The 20,686-nt window shown below is 43.4% G+C and overlaps 1 protein-coding gene across 6 annotated transcripts in view; it reads left to right on the forward strand.

Annotated features, from left to right (window-relative positions):
* SLC22A23 (solute carrier family 22 member 23) overlaps positions 1-20,686 on the forward strand; it is a 110,668-nt gene that overhangs the window by 54,627 nt on the left and 35,355 nt on the right. For 3 of the 6 annotated variants that reach the window (XM_083747267.1, XM_083747269.1, XM_083747271.1), the window contains exons 4-6: positions 14,761-14,929; positions 17,764-17,891; positions 20,105-20,221. In XM_083747267.1, coding sequence (XP_083603393.1) covers positions 14,761-14,929; positions 17,764-17,891; positions 20,105-20,221 — 414 coding nt within the window. The remainder of the gene's footprint in view (positions 1-14,760; positions 14,930-17,763; positions 17,892-20,104; positions 20,222-20,686) is intronic. The other 3 variants (XM_083747268.1, XM_083747270.1, XM_083747272.1) reach the window with 1 other exon arrangement.

Here is a 20,686-nt window from a genome sequence, read left to right on the forward strand (position 1 = left end):
CAAAAGAGTGATCTCAGTTTCTGGAGAAGATTAGAAGCTTTCAGAAAGATGAATGTGGGTTTTCCCCCTCAGGAGGTGTGTTGAAATCTATACTATGGTGGGTATTAGCTTAGCAATTGTAATCTTAGATCCAGTTGAAGCAGTTTTCATGAGCCAGCTTTGTTCATTGGGAGGTGTGAGGTTGTTGTAATTTGTTCGTTTGTTTGAATATGCCTCGACTGCCAACACTCTGCTTATGACTCGGCATGCCTGTGAAGATAGGCTGGTTAAGATGGAGAATGTACAAGTTCCCAAGCAGAGAATACATACTGCAGAAAGGCTGTTATACTGTGGACAAGATTCTATAATTCAACACCTCCATGCATTTAGCCAAGTCTCTCCTCGCTCTCACTCTCTTTCATCCTTGTGCCTACTTCTCCAGAACTAGGGGAGCACCTCCTCCAACTTGCCTGCTCTTGGAGTGTAGCTTTTCATAGGACAGTTTCTCCTGGGCAAGGCCATATTGTAAGCTGCTTCTCTGAGTAAAATTCTTGCGTTTTCCTTGTGGTTGAGAAATCTGGATATTCTTCTTGCTATTATCTTACCTCTTCGTTTTATGGATTTATATCCTGCAGAAAACATTTCTAGGCTGTTTTACAAAGCAGTAACATATTACTGGTTTGTAAAACAGCCTAGAAATATAGAAGGAGGGCACATTATTTGCCTGATGCAATGTGCATTTATTTGAAGCTTGGTGTCTCAATCTGATTTGCAATAGGCATTGGACTTCTTGAGATATTTTGTAAATCAGATTGAGACACGAAGCTTCAGATAAATGCACATTGCCTCAGGCACATAAGGTGCCTCCTTCTATATATCATGGTTTTTCTTTTCAGATTACTCACAAGTGTGGGCCTATCAGTTCCTGTTTGCAGCTTGCAGTATTTTAGAGTGAAAAAGCTGCAGTTTATACACATTAACATTTCTTTGTATCAGCACAGTGTTTGCCCTACCCTCAGATATCTGTGCCTTAAGGCCCAGTGCTGACCCAAGGCATTTTTCTGCATGAGGTGGAACAGGAACTGGTCTCACCCCGAGCCTCATCAGGATATATAGCACTTGGTGTTAGTCAAGGTATTTTGGCATCTGAGCAGAAAATTTCACAAGTTTCTCTCCCTCTTCCCTGGCACTAAGAGCACGATAATGAATAGCCATTTGCTGCCCTTTCATGACAACCCAAATTAGCTGGTTGAGGTGGCTGCTTCACCCTGCCTAATGGTAGAGCCGGCATGCTTGGACCACGGTTCTATACCTTCTTATCTGGGATTAAGCCAGATCTTAATGGGACTTACTTCTGAGTAGACATATCTCTCCTGATATGAATAAAGAATTTTAAAAAAATGCCTTTCAAATGCTCATATTGGTTGTGCGTTACCTTTTAGCAGGCCTCAAATTTCTTTGGATGTGAGGTCCATGTTCTTGCAGATATATTTACCTTTTTTTAAATGGAAGTAACTTGGCAGTGGATGTGGGTTTTGCTTGACTTAATATAACAGTGGGCAGCACAGCAGTGGTCGCTTGTTGCAAATAAAGCCTAGAACTGTTGTTCATTGATACAGCTCGATCAGGCTTCTTTCTGCTTTTCCAGCTTTGGTTGCCAGGAATTTGAGCAGCTGCAAGCTGAGCTCCCCATTCCTGTTTTGATTCGGCATGCACACAGGAATAGAGCCTAGAGAAGCCTGAAGCAGGTTGAGCGTAATTGTACCAGATGGTGTGGAAGGCGAATAAACTGACAGCTCCCATCTCGGGAAGTCTGTAATCAAAATGATTGGGGAACAATCACAAAACACAGTCTTCTCAGACAAGGTTTCAGTCAAAGTCCTTTTGTATATCCTATATCTAGTGAGCATTTGGTATGTTTTTCTTCTTCTTCCATGTATGTCTTCCCTCTTCTAGCAGCAATGTATTTCATAAACAGGGGATCTTGGCTGCAAGCCAAGCTAAGATACCATGTTAAAAGGCTCCTTCAGGTTTGTCAGCTACAGGCCAAAGGAAAAACAATATTATAAAGTGTTGCTTAGTTAAAAGAGTATCAGAACTTGTAACATTTTAGAGACAATTGTAACAAAGCTTTTCCTCTAGGAAAAAACAAAAGGAGGGGCAAAATTGTCATTTTCAGTGTGGATGGAGTGATGTGTGTGTGTGATTAAAACAGAAACATTTGAGAAGATGCTGAATAAATTATGTTCGTACTCAAGCCACAACTAATGCAACAGATGCTATCTGATAAACTACTATTTATATTATAATAAATGCAGAAATAAAGAGGTACAATACTCCCAAAATCATAGTGTCTGCTTATGCCTTTCACATCACAAAAAATTCCAATTTTTGTTTTCACACAGAGGACCTAGCAATATAAAAATATAATATAATATAATATAATATAATATAATATAATATAATATAATATAATATAATATAATATAATATAATATAATATAATTAGCCACTTCTTAACATTGCTTCCCCTCACAAATAAACTAAGTCCTTCATTGTCTTCCTGGGCTACATTGGCTCCAACAGCAGGGAGGCATGGACGTCATAAGCAATTCACCACCCAGAGCAGAGATGTTTCTCTTGCCTTTCAAGCCACTGGGGTACCCTCAAAAGGCTGCACCTGTGCTCATATCTTCTCCACAAGGAACTGAGGAAATTGCAGTTTGTGGGTGTGCTAAAATTCTGTCAGCTGGTTAGTCCCTTTCTGAATTAGAATTCTCTGCACTCTCATAGCTGTGTGCACACGAGAGAGAACTGGTCATTGTTTCCAGTACAGATCAACGTTAGCATTCAGTGTCAACAGTGCATAGGGCAATATGGCTAGCCTGATCCAAAACACCCACCCACCCCACTCACACACGAAAACAAAGATCACCACAGCCAACCACAAACAAACAACCACGCCCGAGGCCAACCCCAACCTCTCTCACCACCAAAGGAACACAAGTGAACAGCAGAGAACCTGCACAAGCAACGCTGACACCAAACCCTACTTACATTAAGCAAAATAGAAACATCGCCACCTGACCCCCCCACCCCCACCCATCTTCCCCCCTCCCCCCCCTAAAGTCTCAACAAATGAAACTGATTTGTAAAAATGTTACATGGAAAAAATATGAGAGACATTGCACAAGAAAATCTTTAATTTTAAAAAATGTTTAGGGAGATATATATATATATATATATATATACACACACACACACACACACACACACACACACACACATACACACACACAGAGTGTATAGGGCAAGGGGGTCCAACATGCAGCCTGAGGGCCAAATGCAACCTTCAATGTCTTTTTGGTGGCCTTTGGCAACATCTGATGCCCCTCTCCCTCTCACTGCTTTCCCAAAGCTGGGTAAGCAAGGCTTTGGGAATGAGACATGATGCTCTGACAGGGTCCTAGAGTCCTCCCAGCTCCTTCTCAAAACCTAGTTAGCGCTCTCCCTGCCAGAGCCTTCCACCTCATTCCCAAACCCTAGTGCCTCACTTAGCCAGCTTTGGGAAAGCAATACGAGGGCTGGGAAGGGGTATCAAATTTTGATCTCGCTCCCTAACCCCCTGCACAACAAGGCAGTGTGTTGCCCACGGGTTCTGTGTCAAAGTACTCTTGCAGCCCACTTGGTATGAAAAGTTGGACCGCCCTCGTATAGAACCTTAACTGCTCTGTAAAGACCAAAGGGACGTTCAGCCCACTCAATTCTTAGCTTGTAGAAAAGTGGAAAAGAAAATTCTGCCTGCTGCAGGAGGATCTTCACACAAACGGGTTACTTCATTCTTCCCCCTCTCAAGGTGTTTTGTGCTTCGGCTGAGGGTCCTCTCACATAACTTGAGAACCTAAATGAGTGTTCAACAGCAGGATATTTGTTTTAGAGCATTTTGTTAAGATGACTGTGGAGGGAGAGGAATCCTTCACAGATGGGTGAGGAATCAAAACTAAACTGGATTTAGAATAGAAGCTGAAACAGATGGCTTTGTTTCTCATCAAAATTTATTAATATTCATGGAACATCACAAGTTTTCCTTCCGTAGATTCCTTAGTTACCTGATCTGCAAAACATTCCCAGCTCTGGGTGCTTCGCTAACTTGATATAGCAGGCCTTTTCCCCCCTTTCTTTTTAAGAAGATATTCTTGAGAAATTATACCTGTGCAATTGAGACTATGATCCGATATATGCTTGCTTGAAAATAAGTTTCATTGAACTCATTTCATTGAACTTTACTTCTGAATAAGCATACGCAGGACTGAGCTAATATGGAAAAGAAACAAATGTCCCTATATTCTTTGAGTTTATTTATTGCATTTGTATGTACAATAAGAAAGGGTCCTGTAAATGAAGGATAGTCAGAAACCCAAGTGGAGGAATAACGTTCAGGGTGCAGTGCCTTTTCCAAGGCTAAGTTGTGACTCTTTAACAGTGAGGTTTTTTGAGAGCAGTGGTGAAGCTAGCTTAGAGATTCTCAAAATTTTGCTAACAGAAACTACTTCAGGTCAAAAGCAAGCCCCAAATGACTGACATTGGGACACATGGGCAGACCGTGTGTGTGTGTGTGTGTGTGTGTGTGTGTGTGTGTGTTTTATAGAACTACTAATTCTTATGAGCTTGTTAACAAGGGTGCGGTTACTGTGAACCGGTGCAAAAATTGAGGGGCTGTTTGCACAGGCTATATCCCGATATTATGAAAAAGCTGGAGGGAAGAGCCCACCCTGAGCCTCCTAATCAAATCATTACAAAAATGAGGAAAGTAAAGGAAGGAACATGCTCCTCCTGAAGCACAGAAGGAGACCTCTCTGTTTTGATCATCGATCCCATATGGTACTGATAACACCAAGGTTGCAGGTTTGATCCCCAGGTGGGACAGCAGCATATTCCTGCATTGTAGGGGGTTGAACTAGCTTGGACGCCCTCAGGGTCCCTTAAAGGTAAAGGTAAAGGGACCCCTGACCATTAGGTCCAGTCGTGACCGACTCTGGGGTTGCAGCGCTCATCTTGCTTTATTGGCCGAGGGAGCCGGCGTACTGCTTCCGGGTCATGTGGCCAGCATGACTAAGCCGCTTCTGGCGAACCAGAGCAGCGCACAGAAACACTGTTTACCTTCCCGCTGGAGTGGTACCTATTTATCTACTTGCACTTTGACGTGCTTTCAAACTGCTAGGTTGGCAGGAGCAGGAACCGAGCAACGGAAGCTCACCCCGTGGCGGGTATTCGAACCACCGACTTTCTGATCGGCAAGCCCTAGGATCTGTGGTTTAACCCACAGTGCTACCCGTGTCCCTTGCAACTCTACAATTCAATGATTCTGTGCTGATACAGCCACCACAGTACAGACTTCTTCTGCCAGAAGAGCAGCTAAGGTCAGAGGGAGTTGGATAGGGATCATGATGTCCATTTGTTATCTACTGACTTTTCTACATCAGGGAAAAAAGTGGGGTCTGGAAATCCACTCTGGCTTGATGGCTTAAGCACTGGATCCACATAGGATATGCTGCAGTTGATAAAAAAACAATCAAACCCTGGACACTAAACTTGAGGAATTAATCCTCTGTAGCTCATATTCCCTTAGGGTGACTAATCTAAGGAAAACATCACCTGCACACGACTTAATACCTTGTTAAGAATGCAAAGGGCAAGAAGGGGAATGGTGAGGACATTCCAAATGAAGGTGTGGGCGAGGAAGGAGCCAGAGGGTGGGGAGTGTTCGAGATGTCTTGCTACACGAAGAGTTGGAGCTGGCAGATGCCTTCAGAGTAACCTTCAGAAGTCGCTAGAGAGCATGGGTTATATCCAACTTAAGTTTTATGCAGGGTAGACCCAATGAAAATAATGGGCCCGACTTAGTCATGTTATTAGTTTCAATTGGTTGACTCTGAATATGGCTGGCATTGGCTACAGCCCTATATTTCTAGTTTGCTGGCATTTTCTCTTTCGAAATGCCATGTGTAGTCTGAGCTCTGTATGTGTGACTGACAGATTGAATCTGGAAGCCTATCCGCCGTCAGTTATCTTGGGATATTTTGTAGCCTCTTTCCACCTGCCAAAGCATTTGCAGTGTGTATGTCGAGAGGGATTGTCAAACTTTGCTGTAGAGAGCGCTTTCCTTAAAGTTTAATTTAAATAAATCCCTGCGTTCAGATGTCAGTAAGGAGGTTAGGCTGCAATTCGTCTTCCAGACAGCAAGTTTTCTATGTGGACACATATATTTCCCCCTATTTTTATGGAGAAAAAATTATTTTATGCAAGTTCTTACCTGCAGCCCAAAGTGGTTCAGGCCCCAGGCACTGGCTTACCATCTCAACGTGAACTAGGTCTGTCACAGGTCAGAGGAGAGGCAGATTAAAGACATGGAGGAAGCCTACATGATGATTTATAAAGTCCACAATAGATATATTTAGGAAAGTGAAAAGGTGGGTGTAAGTGGGAAAGGATACCCTCTTTTTCCTTTAGTAATATCAAACACTGTAACAAGTAGAGCAGTATATAATCCATAAGATGTCCATCAGCTTGTTCAAAACCAATGCATGTGTGTATATACCCTTTGGACTAATGGGAAGTTCACTTTCCCTTGCAGCTCATGCCTCACCTAAGATTTCCTTATTTTATATGAATAGCCATGGACCTATATTATTTGCAAAGCCAGTTGTCATCACTTTTATGAGAAAGTTAAATTATAATTGAATGTCTTCTGTCTCCTTTTCATAGGCAGGACTTTTGAAATATGCTACCTTTAATAGAGCCCTTTTCACAGCATAACTACTGCAAAGGATTCTGGGGGATTTGCTAGGGTACATGTGGCACTGGCCTGGCGTGTTCATAGTTTATAGTTAGCGAAACCTTGAATATGCCCAACCTGTAGCTACATATATCTGGGGAAGAAGATAAATGGGAAGTTGTCGCTTTAAACAGAACAGTGATTTTGGCACTGGGAGCTGGTGCAAAGACCACAGCAAGCAAAGCATCATGACCTATAGTGAGCTTTTTGCAAATCACTATATATTCCATTCTTAGATGCCCCAACTCTGTATCCCTGGGAAAATGACTCTGCTGCTGTTTCCAGGGCTAGTTTTGCTGAGACAAAACAAAAGAGCCTGTAATTATCCTGAATGCTCCTATTGCTTTCAGCTCTCTTCTGATCAACACTCTGTGAATGCATAATCAAATTATATTGAGGAAGATTATGGAGCTAGTGACTTGGGATAAGTGGTTGTGTAAACAAGATATTGTTTTTACAAAACCCATTTATTATTACCTGCTTTCACGTGGCTCTCCCACAGAACTCCATATTGAACAGAGATATGGTTGTGATTATGACATCATTCCTACTGTCCTGTTATTTCACTCCTAGAATATGGAAGGGAATCAAGTGCAGTAGTAACAGTCATGCTCCCACCAACCCTGAGCCCACCCTCAACCTCCATGCATTGAAGGTGGCTTCTAAGTAAGCTTGGCTGAATGCTCTTGGAAGCCTCCCTGCAGCCAGAAACTCCACAACATGAGGGTTTCTAGTTGTAAGGGAGGGTTCCCTTCAGACCTTTCCACTCAATGTGGGAAGACTGGGGGTGCAGCAGATGGAGAAGGCATGCACCCCTCTTGATGCTCCCACAGATTCCTTTAAAAAAACACCAAATCGACAGGTTCCTTGAACATATGCATAGAGTTGGTTGCTACTTGGGTAGCTTGCATAGTTCAGTGATGGAAAGCAGCCGGCACCCTCCCACATTATTTACTTATTTTCTTCCCGATTTCGTGGACTGCCTGTGGCATTTGCACAGCAAAGGCTACTTGCAGACAATCAAACCCACAAGAGCATGGCCCATTTTGAAACCATGGCAGAGTTGCTGTTGCCATTGCTGCCCAGGTATTAGCAAACATTATTTCCTGTCAAGAGTCACTGGAGCTTGGAAAACCAGGAACCTTAGGCTCACCTATGATGGTTTGGAACCACTTCCTGTCAGTGAAGTATTTTCAGGCTCTAGCCCCAACCACCCAGATTGACTATTGGGTAGTTCTAGATTGTTACTGTTTAGTCGTTTAGTCATGTCCGACTCTTCGTGACCCCATGGACCAGAGCATGCCATGCACTCCTGTCTTCCACTGCCTCCTGCAGTTTGGTCAAACTCATGCTGGTAGCTTCAAGAACACTGTCCAACCATCTCGTCCTCTGTCGTCCCCTTCTCCTTGTGCCCTCCATCTTTCCCAACATCAGGGTCTTTTCCAGGGAGTCTTCTCTTCTCATGAGGTGGCCAAAGTATTGGAGCCTCAGCTTCAGGATCTGTCCTTCCAGTGAGCACTCAGGGCTGATTTCCTTAAGAATGGATAGGTTTGATCTTCTTGCAGTCCATGGGACTCTCAAGAGTCTCCTCCAGCACCATATATAAAAAGTATCAATTCTTCGGCGATCAGCCTTCTTGATGGTCCAGCTCTCACTTCCATACATCACTACTGGGAAAACCATAGCTTTCTATAAAAGACTTTTGCGTGATCAAAAACAAGGTAGCTCAGCCGGTAGAGCATGAGACTCTTAATCTCATGAGTTTGAGCCCCATGTTTGGAAAAGATTACTGCACTGCAGGGGGTTGGACTAGATGACCCTCATGGTCCCTTCCAACTCTTTGATTCTATTATTCTAACACTCTTCCTTGCTCTGGTGTGTGTTTTTGGCTCAGCTTTTGGTTCTAACTTCCCAGTGCAACTCTTGCCTCCTGGTTTCCAGCTCCCAGATGCCGGCTTCCTACTGACAGCTGTCTGTAGCTAAGCCCTTGGGCTTCCTTGCCATTTGAAAGTAAGCTCAACCCCTTTGTACATATTTACCTCCTTGAATCAGAGATTTCTAGTGCCACAAGGCTTTAACCTACTGGTGTACAAATACTTCATTATGAACTGAAGAATAAGTCTGTCAATGGTTACTAGTGCTGGTGGCTATATTATGTGGCTTCTGAATACCAGTTTCTGGGGAAGTTTAGTGGGGAAATCTCTGTTGCACTCGTGTCCTGCTTGTGGACTTCCCATCGGCATCTGCTTGTCTGTCATGAGAAAAAAATGCTGGACTAGATAGGCCTTTGATCTGGTCCAGCTGGGTCCTTCTTATGTTCTTAACCAGGCATAGGCAAACTCCGGCCCTCCAGATGTTTGGGACTACAATTCCCACCATCCCTAGCTAACAGGGCCACTGGTCAGGGATGATGGGAATTGTAGTCCCAAACATCTGGAGGGCCAGAGTTTGCTTATGCCTGTTCTTAACTCTGCACTACTGCAGAATTTTTGTCTTCGCCTATTAGCATTGACGTAATCGGACAGAACAAAGGTGAGTGCACACAGAAGGCAACAGGCAATATTTATGCTGTCAGGATCCCAGTATTCTCTTGCCTTTAAAGCAAACACTTATTCCGACACATTCAAGGACCTTCTGAAGAAATAATTGCACCTGCAAGGTGGTCAAATGTGAACTCGTCTTGAGCCGTGTATGCATAAATGAGTGTTTAGTAATTCATCTAGACAGCTTGATGCCATCAGCTGCACAGGAGTGGATCAGTCTCTTCAGCTCAAGCACAATGCCTTGATATGTGAAGCAAGTCTGCAATTGAAGTCATATGCCTCATCCCGGTTATTCGTTCCATATGATCAGATACAGCTTCTGATACCATTTTCAGAATACAAGACATGGAGCTGAATAATTTCGGTCTTTCCATTTCTATTATTCATTTCTTATTGGCAGTGTTTTGCACTATTTGTAATGTTATTTGGGGGGGGGGGATTAGCGTTTGCTAAAGAAAACGCATTACCACTGTCAGCTAGCCATCCCCAAAGGAAAAATCAAATTGTCTGTGTGCACACATGTACACGTATGCATATACACTCTCTCTCTCTCTCTCTCTCTCTCTCTCTCTCTCTCTCTCTTGTTTTCATGGAAATTGATGAATACCAACCAATTTCTTTCATACATTTCAAAACTAGTCTGTGCTGCAGTAGTGGGGTCTTGCTTTTTGCTTAACCCTTCCTTATAGAGGTTCCTTCATTTTTACCCCATGTGTCAGATAGCAGATTCGGATGAGGGGGGTGGGGGAGAGGTTTTAATGGGAAAGGATGTATGAGGGGAAAACTTAAACCTCCATTCCATTTCTTTGGTTACAGATTACCTTCATCCCTTCCAATTCAGCTGGTATTACCTGTAACAATGTCCTCATTATGTATCTTTACTATCATGTATAGCTGTACTGTATGTTTATTGTCTGTGGGTGCACATCAGAGCAGGGAAAACGCTTTTCCACCGCAGACCTCTTGAAAATCGCTGAGGGTTGTGGTGGATCACTTAATGATTTTTTCCCCACCTTTCATCAGCATTATGATCAAAACAAACACGATACAGCATATTGAAAAATGATGGGACCTAGGCCAGGCCACTTGGAAGGGCCCCTTTAGCTGACAAAATTTTATGGGGAAATTAGTCAGCTGTACCAATGACGTGTTGTGAAAATCACAGACCATAGGCCAAGAGGGGCTTGTTAGTAAATTACCAAAATGGTGTTGATCTCCATTGTCATTTGGGGAAGGGCCATAGCTCAGTGATAGAGCATCTGCGATGAAACTGCTAGCACATTTGCAGAGCTAAGCAGGGTCCGGTATGGTTTCAAATTGGATGGGGGACCGCATGTTGAGATTCTTGCATTGCAAGGGGTTGGACTAGATGGCCCTCAGGGTCCTTTCCCAACTGTACAAGTCTACGATTCAATAAACCTTACTTCAGCCTTCTCTTAGTACCCTTCAGATATTGTTGCCCTGAAACTGTCACCAGCCTCGGTCAGCATGGCCAATGGAATCAGGGCTGATGGAATCTGACAACATGTGGTGGGAATCTGGTTGCAGGCTGAATATTTTACAGCAGAATCAACCCCTCTTGTCTCATGTTTGCCAGCAAATTAGTAATCCTATTAGGGGAGTTTGAGCCAGAAACCTATTAAAACTTATCCCATAAGTGCACTTGCTTCTTGAATAGACTTGATGCCCAGAGACACTAGCTGTCACAATTTTTTTTATAGCCCCACCAGCAGGCGAGACGCAATCTCTCATTCAAAGATGGTTTGGAAATGCCTAACAGACCTGAAACAGGTTGATGGTGGTGGTGAAAAGCATGCCATCTGGCTGAAGGCATATGTGTCCCTTTCTCTTTTCTTTCCGTGTGCAACTCGCTGGAACAGAAAGTGACAGTAATTGAAATACACAGAGGAGGACTGATGGGGAGTGACACTTATTGCTGAAGGAACACCAAATTGCCATGCAGATTTCATAGCTTGTGCGACCTCTGCTTCTTCCACCATGTTAGGTTATTACTAAATTAAACATGCCGCTGTCTAAAAGGACCACTTCTTTCTATCAACATTTTTGCCCTTATAACTAAGGTCCTGCTGAAACAGAAACTGGGAGCATTACCAAAATAATAATAATAATAATAATAATAATAATAATAATAATAATAATAATAATTTATTATTTATACCCCGCCCATCTGGCTGGGCCTCCCCAGCCACTCTGGGCGGCTTCCATAAAAAACAAAAATACAGTAAAATATCACACGTTAAAAACTTCCCTGAACAGGGCTGCCTTAAGATGTCTTCTGAATGTCAGGTAGTTGTTTATCGCTTTGACATCTGCTGGAAGGGCGTTCCACAGGGTGGGCGCCACTACCGAGAAGGCCCTCTGCCTGGTTCCCTGTAGCTTTGCTTCTCGCAATGAGGGAACCACCAGAAGGCCCTCGGCGCTGGACCTCAGCGTCCGGGCAGAATGGTGGGGGTGGAGACGCTCCTTCAGGTATACTGGACTGAGGCCGTTTAGGGCTTTAAAGGTCAGCACCAACACTTTGAATTGTGCTCGGAAACATACTGGGAGCCAATGTAGGTCTTTCAAGACCGGTGTTATATGGTCTCTCCCAGTCACCAGTCTAGCTGCCGCATTCTGGATTAGTTGTAGTTTCTGAGTCACCTTCAAAGGTAGCCCCACATAGAGTGCATTGCAGTAGTCCAAGCGGGAGATAGCCAGAGCATGCACCACTCTGGCGAGACAGTCTGCAGGCAGATAGGGTCTCAGCCTACGTACCAGATGGAGCTGGTAAACAGCTGTCCTGGACACAGATTTGACCTGTGCCTCCATGGACAGCTGTGAGTCCAAAAAGACTCCCAGGCTGTGCACCTGGTCCTTCAGGGGCACAGTTACCCCATTCAGGACCAGGGAATCCTCCACACCTGCCCGCCTCCTGTCCCCCAGAAACAGTACTTTTGTCTTGTCAGGATTCAACCTCAATCTGTTAGCCGCCATCCAACCGCGGCTCCAGACACTCACACAGGACCTTCACTGCCCTCACTGGTTCTGATTTAAAAGAGAGGTAGAGCTGGGTATCATCTGCATACTGATGAACACCCAGCCCAAACCTCCTGATGATCTCTCCCAGCGGCTGCATGTAAATGTTGAAAAGCATGGGGGAGAGGACAGAACCCTGAGGCACCCCACAAGTGAGAGCCCAGGGGTCTGAACACCACCACTTTCTGAACACGGCCCAGGAGGAAGGAGCGGAACCACTGTAGGACAGTGCCCCCAGCTCCCAGCCCCTCAAGACGGTCCAGATGGATGTTATGGTCGATGGTATCAAACGCCGCTGAGAGATCCAGTAGAACTTGGAAACAGCTCTCACCTTTGTCCCTAGCCCGCCGGAGATCATCAACCAGTGCGACCAAGGCAGTTTCAGTCCCATGATGAGGCCTGAATCCCGACTGGAAGGGATCCAAATGGTCCGCTTCTTCCAGGCGTGCCTGGAGTTTAGTGTTTGGTTTTATTTTACTTTTTTAAAAATGTTTAGTGTTTGGTTTTATTTTACTTTTTTAGCTTGTAAACACCTGCTTGTAACGAGGTAAGGAAACATTCTGAATGTTGTGACACAAAGAAGTTGAATTTGTGTGCCAGGCAACTGGCCTTGGGAGGGAAAATACCATGGACTAGTAACTTGTGTAGATTTATTTGGCAAGGTAGTTCTGCAGGTAAGGCTGTTTTACAGATGCACTTTTAAAGTTATGCCCACGAAAAGCATTTTATGCGTGCACCTGGAGATGTAATGTGAGTGTGCCACAACGTATTTTCAACGTTAACTTTTCATTCCAATACGTGCCATGGGGTCAACAGATGCAGTGCATCTAATGGCCACAATTTGAAACTCCCTTGGGATTTTTGGGAGGTATTTTGGTGATGAAGGTGGGGAAGATATGGTGGTCATCACCACCACTTAAAAAGTCGAGAAACTTCAGAGAAGATTGTGAAAAATGGGAGTCACTGTGGAATCTGCGAGTGATCTTTTCCACGAGCTCCCTTAGGTGCATGTCTGTATATTCTGCTTTGTTTATTGCACTGCTCTGGTTCTCTTTTGGGTCCTGCTGGCAAAAGAGGGGACTGCATGAGTATGTCTTCTGCTTAAATTTCGCCAGGGATAAATGCAGATAAGCTGACTCAAAAGTTGTGCTCATTGCAGGGAAATAAAAATGCAGCCTGACTGATAACATCCAGAGCAACTGTCTGGATTTGTGTCTGTGACCTGGTTTTAGAAATGTCTTGTAAATAAACCAATTTTAATCTAGTTCAGCCATTCACTGTGTCAGTGGGACAGGTCATCAAGGACTTTATTGTGACCTCACTGTGTTCAAATAGATATTTCGCAGTTTAAAGCAAACTTTCATTTTCTGTGATGGCTACAAACAAATAAATAATTTATTTGCCTCTGGTTCTAGTGCAAATGGATGCAAATATAGTTAGTCATAACCTTAGTCCCATTGAAAACAATGAGTTAGTTGTTGCCTTTAACTGGTTTTGATGGGATTTACAGTGCAGTCCCCTATGTATCTACTCAGCTAAGTCCCATTCATTTGAACCAGAGGGTCAAACAGTATACAGTAGCATTTAGTCACGACTTGCTTTCATTGGATTGGAGCCCCCCGTCTATTGCATTTATTTGCAGTGAATAATGGAACCACATTAAACACAAGTAGGTTTAAGTTACTCCCTTTTTCTGTTTTAATTGCTGAGAAACTAGGCACCATGCCATCCCCTCAGGTGTGTAATCTTCCTAATTTTAGGTTCTGTTCTGTGGTTTGTGGAGAAAATGAAAAACCCTTCTCACACAGTGGCTGTACCATATTGGCCTGAATATAAACCTCACTCTCCCCCCCCCCCCGAATTCCAACCGTGAAAAGATAAAGTGCTACCTTACGGTATGCAGCCAGGACTGTGGGGCAAACAGTGCCAGGAGCAAAGTGGGGCCTGCCCCATGCCTGGTCCCCCGTCCTCTCCCCCAAGGCCAGGAAGGGAGAGAGCAAGGAATGGAGTGGCTTATATTGGGGGCAGTTCTCCCCCCTCCAATTTTAAAGGCTTATATTCAGGCCAATATGGTATATTTAAGTATATGACTGTCAGGAGAGAACTAATGAAATAGAGGAGTGTTGTTAATGTAGACATGGCAATGGTTTGCATGACTATTTTGAACCATACCTGTGGAATAATATATATATATTTTCTAATGTCTTACGAGGTGTGTGCCCTGTTAAATAATCCACAGGATTATTATTATTATCATCTGAAGTTTCATAAGCAACCAAGAACAGCAATTCCAAAGAGAACTTACTTGAATCCTTTCCCCCTTCATCATTACTCATTTCACTCTCAACTCTTTTTTTAATTTTTCAGGAATAGAACTCTGTCCTCCTGGTCACCGTTTCATGATAACGATGGTGGCGAGTTTTGTAGCAATGGCGGGGCAGTTCCTCATGCCGGGTTTGGCTGCCCTCTGCCGGGACTGGCAAGTTCTCCAGGCTGTCATCATCTCCCCCTTCCTGCTGATGTTGTTGTACTGGTTGTGAGTATTTGCCTTTTCTCATTTTTCAGAAATATTTACTGAGAAAGCTGGACATGTTGGGCCAAACATGGGTTCCCAAGGCCAGGGTTCCTAATGTGGTGACTCGGGACATTTGCATAGGATAATTACTAGGCAGGAGTAGGTGCTTAACCCTTTTCCTAACTGCAGCTTCTCCCTTGCAAATAGTAGGAGAGGCTCCAAAATGAGGCATGAGTAAGACAGACTTAGTGGGAAGGGAATCAGCTGGCAGAGGGGATGTTCTGTTTATGGAGTCTCCTTTGTGAATGCCCCCTATCCCTTGCACCTCCCTTTATCTCAGCAGACATGGGATTGAGACCGTATATTTGCCACATGGGCCTGATGCTGACCTGCAACTTATGAATGCACAGTACAGTCATACCTTGGGTTACAGGCTGTGTGTATTCAGGTTGCGCACCGTGCTGAACGCAGAAGTACCGGAACGGGTTACTTCCGGGTTTCGGTGCTCATGCATGCACAGAAGCACTAAATCACGCTTTGTGCATGCACAGAAGCACCCAGTTGTGACCCATGCGTGCGCAGATGTGGCGCTGCAGGTTGGGAACGCTGCAGGTTGCGAACATGCCTGCCGCACGGATCACATTTGCAACCCAAGCGTGTTTTGGAGACACTTATTTGTGGGTGCCTACCAATTACCATATTTTTCCATCTATAAGACGCCTCCATGTATCAGATGCCCCCTATTTTGGGGGACTCTAATTTAAGAAAATGGGGGGGGGATCTATCCATGTATAAGACACCCCCAAATGTTGGACATTATTTTTTAGGGGGAAATAATTTTAGTCTTATACACGGAAAAATGTGGTAATTGCCATATGTTACATTGGCCGCATTATATTGGCCACAGGCAATGTAACATATGCTAGAAAACTGTCTGCTCCCCACCCCCCTGGTTTCCAATAAACATTATCAAAAGTTTGACTTCTTGTTAATTATTATCAAAATTTCTATACCACCTGTCAGCTGTAGATCTCAGGTTGGTTCACAACATAAAAATATAAAACAGTTGCCAGTGAAACATTAACTCTTTACGCATATTGTTGCAGATGGATTTTTTTATTGATACTTTTAGAGAAAACAATTCTCCTAAGTTACAGATGAATTCTTGAGGATACAAAACTTGTTACATCTTTTAAAGAAAAAGCTATTTAAACTACCAGTGGTATCATCCTTGATTATTTTGGAGGAAAGATCAATCCAGTAAGCAAACGGTTTAATGTTATTTGGAGTTCAAATAACAAAAACAACTGCTATATTGGCCGCTACAGAATTACTTGGTAGCATTTATCTCAGAAAGTAGTTGCAACCCAGATTTAGTATGGATTTCAAATCTTTTTTTAAAAAAAGGAAATGTAAAAATGACTGTACTTTAGAAAAAATATGTTAGTGTGCCTAATACCCCTTTAGATTACACACACACACACACAGAATAATAATATGGCATGTACTGAATGCCCCTTCCCCTTCATCTCCACCCCCCCCCCCATCACTGTTACTTCTGGAGTGTATCAGCAAATTCTGCCCTTAAAGATAACAGCTAAAAAAAAGATAAGAATATCTGTTGAGATTGTTGGGGGAGGTACCTGTTTGTTCCTTCTGAAAAGGATTGGGGGCGGGGAATCAAAGTAATTTTAGTATGGCTCCAGCTTGCAATTTTCTAAAGTTGAGGTACCTAATAATTTTGTGTATTCAAAGCACATTTCCCTTTCTTTATCTGGATTTCTCTTCCCATTTGCATTGCATATTCTTCATTCCACTTCTCCTATATGTTTATGTCAGGTCAGCACTCTCCATTGGGTTTCTATTGCCATGTCTTGCTGCTGCTGATAACAAAGTTGAAAGAGCGTATATCCCTCACTTCTCTTCTCACGTTGATCATCAGCAAATCTGGGAGGTCAAGAAAGATAAAAATGACTTACAGGGGTGTAAGACTGGCCAAATAAAGTATTCTGGCATCAGTCTATAAAGGCAAAAAGTCTCCATGGATAAGGATGGATTTTATTTATTTATTTATTTTGTCATTTCTGGATGCAGGTGTGTGGCTGCACATAGAGATTTTGCAAACGCACACTGTCCAAGCAGTGGGTATTTCAGCATAGGAGATCTATGGAGACAATTTTAGAATACACACTGGCCACATCTACATATTTATTTTGGTTTTATGCCAATCTAACTATTGTGATGTCCCCCAAACCCAAGAATCCTGGGTGTTATTGGTTTTGGTCAAGGCGCTTCAAAACTTGGTTAGCTATTCCTCTTCCTCCACTCCCAGCCTAGAGTTCCCAGGGCTCTCTTGGGGAAAGAGAGTTTTGTCTGTGGTGTAAATCATGGCCACTGATATTCCTACCTCTTTGGTGGCATCTGTCTCACCACTTTGGTCTGAAAAATCTACACTGGTTACTTATTCTTCCCCACGTGAATAATGCCAAAAGCACTCTCAGCATTGGAACTGGTTCTGATGCCACATGCATTGAAGCTCACATATTGGTTCCTTGACTTAAAGTACAGCAAACTTCCCTGAGAGTGTCTGATTTCATGCAGGAAATGTCCATATCAGCTTCATTATTGTACTAGCAGAGGCATCACTAGTTGGATATACAGTTTAGCTTAGGGGTGGTCCTCCTTATTGGACTACAACCCACATCACCCAGACCGCTGACACTGCTAACTGGAGCTGATGGGTGTTGGAGTCCAACAACAACTGGAGGAACATAGGTTCCCCAACCTTGCTTTAGTTCCTGCTTGCTTTAGTTCTTTGTAAGCCTCCACTAACACATTTTTTTTCATCTCTAAAGTGTTTTCCCAGAATCCCTTCGGTGGCTGATGGCCACCCAACAGTTCGAAGCTGCAAAGAAGCTCATCCTTCACATCACTCACAAGGACAGGACAAGCACGGAATGTGATATCAAAGGAGTATTGCCCGGTGAGTGTTTGTCCCTGGGACAGGCTATGAAAATACAAAGATATGAACGGTTTCTATGCTACCTAATAGAACCTTTGGACTTCAACAGAGTGAAATATTATGATCTTTGGCTTGCTTTGCTTTTGGGAAGTTAACTTATTTCACTCTAGCTTAAGAATGCGTTCTCATGATTTCATTGGAAGTTTAGGCTTTTCTGCAGTTTGACTTCAGAATGTCCACACAACAAATACAAAGGAGTAAGGGAAATAATGGTTTGATCCCTCCTCTGAAGTTCTGCTTTAGAGATAAGGTATCATTTCTGAATAAGAGGGATCTGCTTCCCCTATCCTGGTGACATTTTCCTTGATTTTACATTGTTGCTGTTGTTGTTGTTGTTACTACTACTATTTTTTTATTTAATGCTTCTCATCTGACTGGGTTGCCCCAGCCACTCTGTGTGGCACCCAACAGAATATTAGAAACACAATAAAACATCAAACATTAAAAGCTTTCCAATACAGGACTGCCTAAGGAAGCCAGGCCTGTTAACTCCCACCTACAGGAAGATTGGCTCACTTCTCAGTTCTTTGTGCTTAATCTTCTTCTACAGGAATGCAAAGCATCCCAGATATATGCTTCTATGTTGCTAGTTGCAATTATTATTTTTTTGAGTTACTGTTAGGAAACAGGACACATCTGTTTCTGTATTCTTACTGAAGCCAATAGTGCTTGTTCTTTCCTTTCACCTCCAATGTATTAGACCATCTCAATAACCCCATATATTAAGCATTTTCCTTTCTGCACTGCTGTAGGAATTTATTGGCAGGGTGGGGGGAGGCATGAGAGGTGAACATAGTAGTGCAATGGGCAACAAGCATATTGGATTCCCCCCCCCAACCACCCCCAAGTTTGCTAAAGTGAGTACTGCACCATCTCATATGAGGAGAGGACAATGACTAATCGCTGAAAGCACATGCTGACTTAAATGTAGATGGCAGTGCATCGCTTAGAAAATAGGAAATAACATTTCTGTTCAATGTACGAAGTAGAAATGTAATATAATGGAGGGGGAAAGTGCTTGCCCACAAAAGGATGGGAAGAAAACGATGACTTCAATGCAGGAAAAAAAATGCATAATTGCAAATCATTCTATATTCTTTACACTTCAGCAATTTAATAAGTAATCACTTGACTCACTATTGAGCTCACCTTCAGCTCCCAAATGGTGTGTTAAACTGAAGAGTACTGCATATTCACTAGTGCAAATTGATCAAGCACCATCTTTTCCGAAGCAGAAATGTGTACCCCTTTAGCTTCTCTTACAAAACAACCTTACACACCCCAAACAGCTTCTGACACATTTTTATCAAATTTTGAGCCAATTTCTACTGCCCTCATTGGTATGATGACTTGTTCTGCATTGTAGTTTAGCCACAGTGAGGTGGCTTTGAGAGTAAAACTCCCACCACAAACAATTCACTCATATTTTGGGTACGGCTATGAATTGAGCTACCATGTGTTAATGTTGCAACCCTTAAATGGTCTGTAATAGCCCACAACTCACCTCACTGAAAGTGATTGTGCGAATTGTCAATTGGTCTGATGTGGTAGACTTGGATAATGCAGCTGAAATGTTGGATCGGTGGCAGAACTTAAGTAAGCTGCTACCCTCAACAGCACCTGTTTGTTTTGCTTATCGGTTACATTTGTACTCAGCCCTTCCTGCCAGGGCACTCAAAGTGGTATTTTGGGTGTTCCTGGGTGAGCTCCCATCTAAATACTGGCTGGGCCCATTTTGTTCCAGAGATGGCAGCACATCACATGCCTTCATGTGATTATTTGAGTCCATAAATAACTTCCTAGAATCCAGATAATTTTAAATAAGTTCTTAGCCTTTGTGGTTGTAGAGAGAAACTGAGTAAGTCACAGTAGCTTGGTAGAGAGAAGATAAGATAAGGATGACTCAGCTCACAGCCTTGCAATCCAAGGAACTAGCAGGGTGTCAACATAGTTTGTGTGCTTGGATGTCCTATGGCCCGTGGGACTGGATGCAATGAGTTGGAGGGGGAGGCAAAACAAAGTGGCCTAGATGAACATGGCTTAGGTAGGAATGTGCATGTTGCTTCTATTGTTTTCTGGCAGGCTGTGACAATGCTGCTAAGCCTTTGCTGACACCTCTCCCTCACTTATTTGACCAAGCTCCATTGACCTGTTTGGTTGGCTCCCTATCACAGGCCAGAAATGGTTCCTCATGCCAGGAAGTGACGAACAGGACAACCCGTCACAGAGCGCTAATGGCTTTGCTATCAGGGCGTTCCAGATTGGGGATGAGGGAAGCAGCCAGGCTGGAGGTAATGTATAAAGCCCATGTTCTCCAGGCTGCAAGATTACAGAAGTTCTACAAAAGCCCTAGAGGAGCTCACCCTCAAACCCAGGCTTCATGATCAGCAGCCTCACTTGATTCGTTTGTGAATCAGCTGTATCTCTTCAGGCTGCACCGGAGGTAGGGATCAAATGATTGAAAGCTCCCCCGTGTCAAAGGACGTATCCTGCACATGCAGATGGAAATGTAATGAAATTAGAGTTACATGAAAATACCCTTATGTGCCAGGGATAATGCTAGGCTGGAAATTTGTTCCATCGCTTGCTATGGAGGGGATGTTTTCTATATAGGGAGCACTCAAATATTTGATCCCTTACCTGCAATAAGAAGAAGTAACAGTTCAGCAATCAGGCTGCTTGGCAAAGTAGGGGGTATACAGTGGTTCCTCTTTTCCCTCTAAGGCTGAATTGTCTGATCAACTGATACATCCTCT

This window comes from Podarcis gaigeae (genome assembly GCF_964106915.1).
Source record: "Podarcis gaigeae genome assembly, chromosome: 7".
NCBI classification, from domain to species: Eukaryota; Metazoa; Chordata; class Lepidosauria; order Squamata; family Lacertidae; genus Podarcis; species Podarcis gaigeae.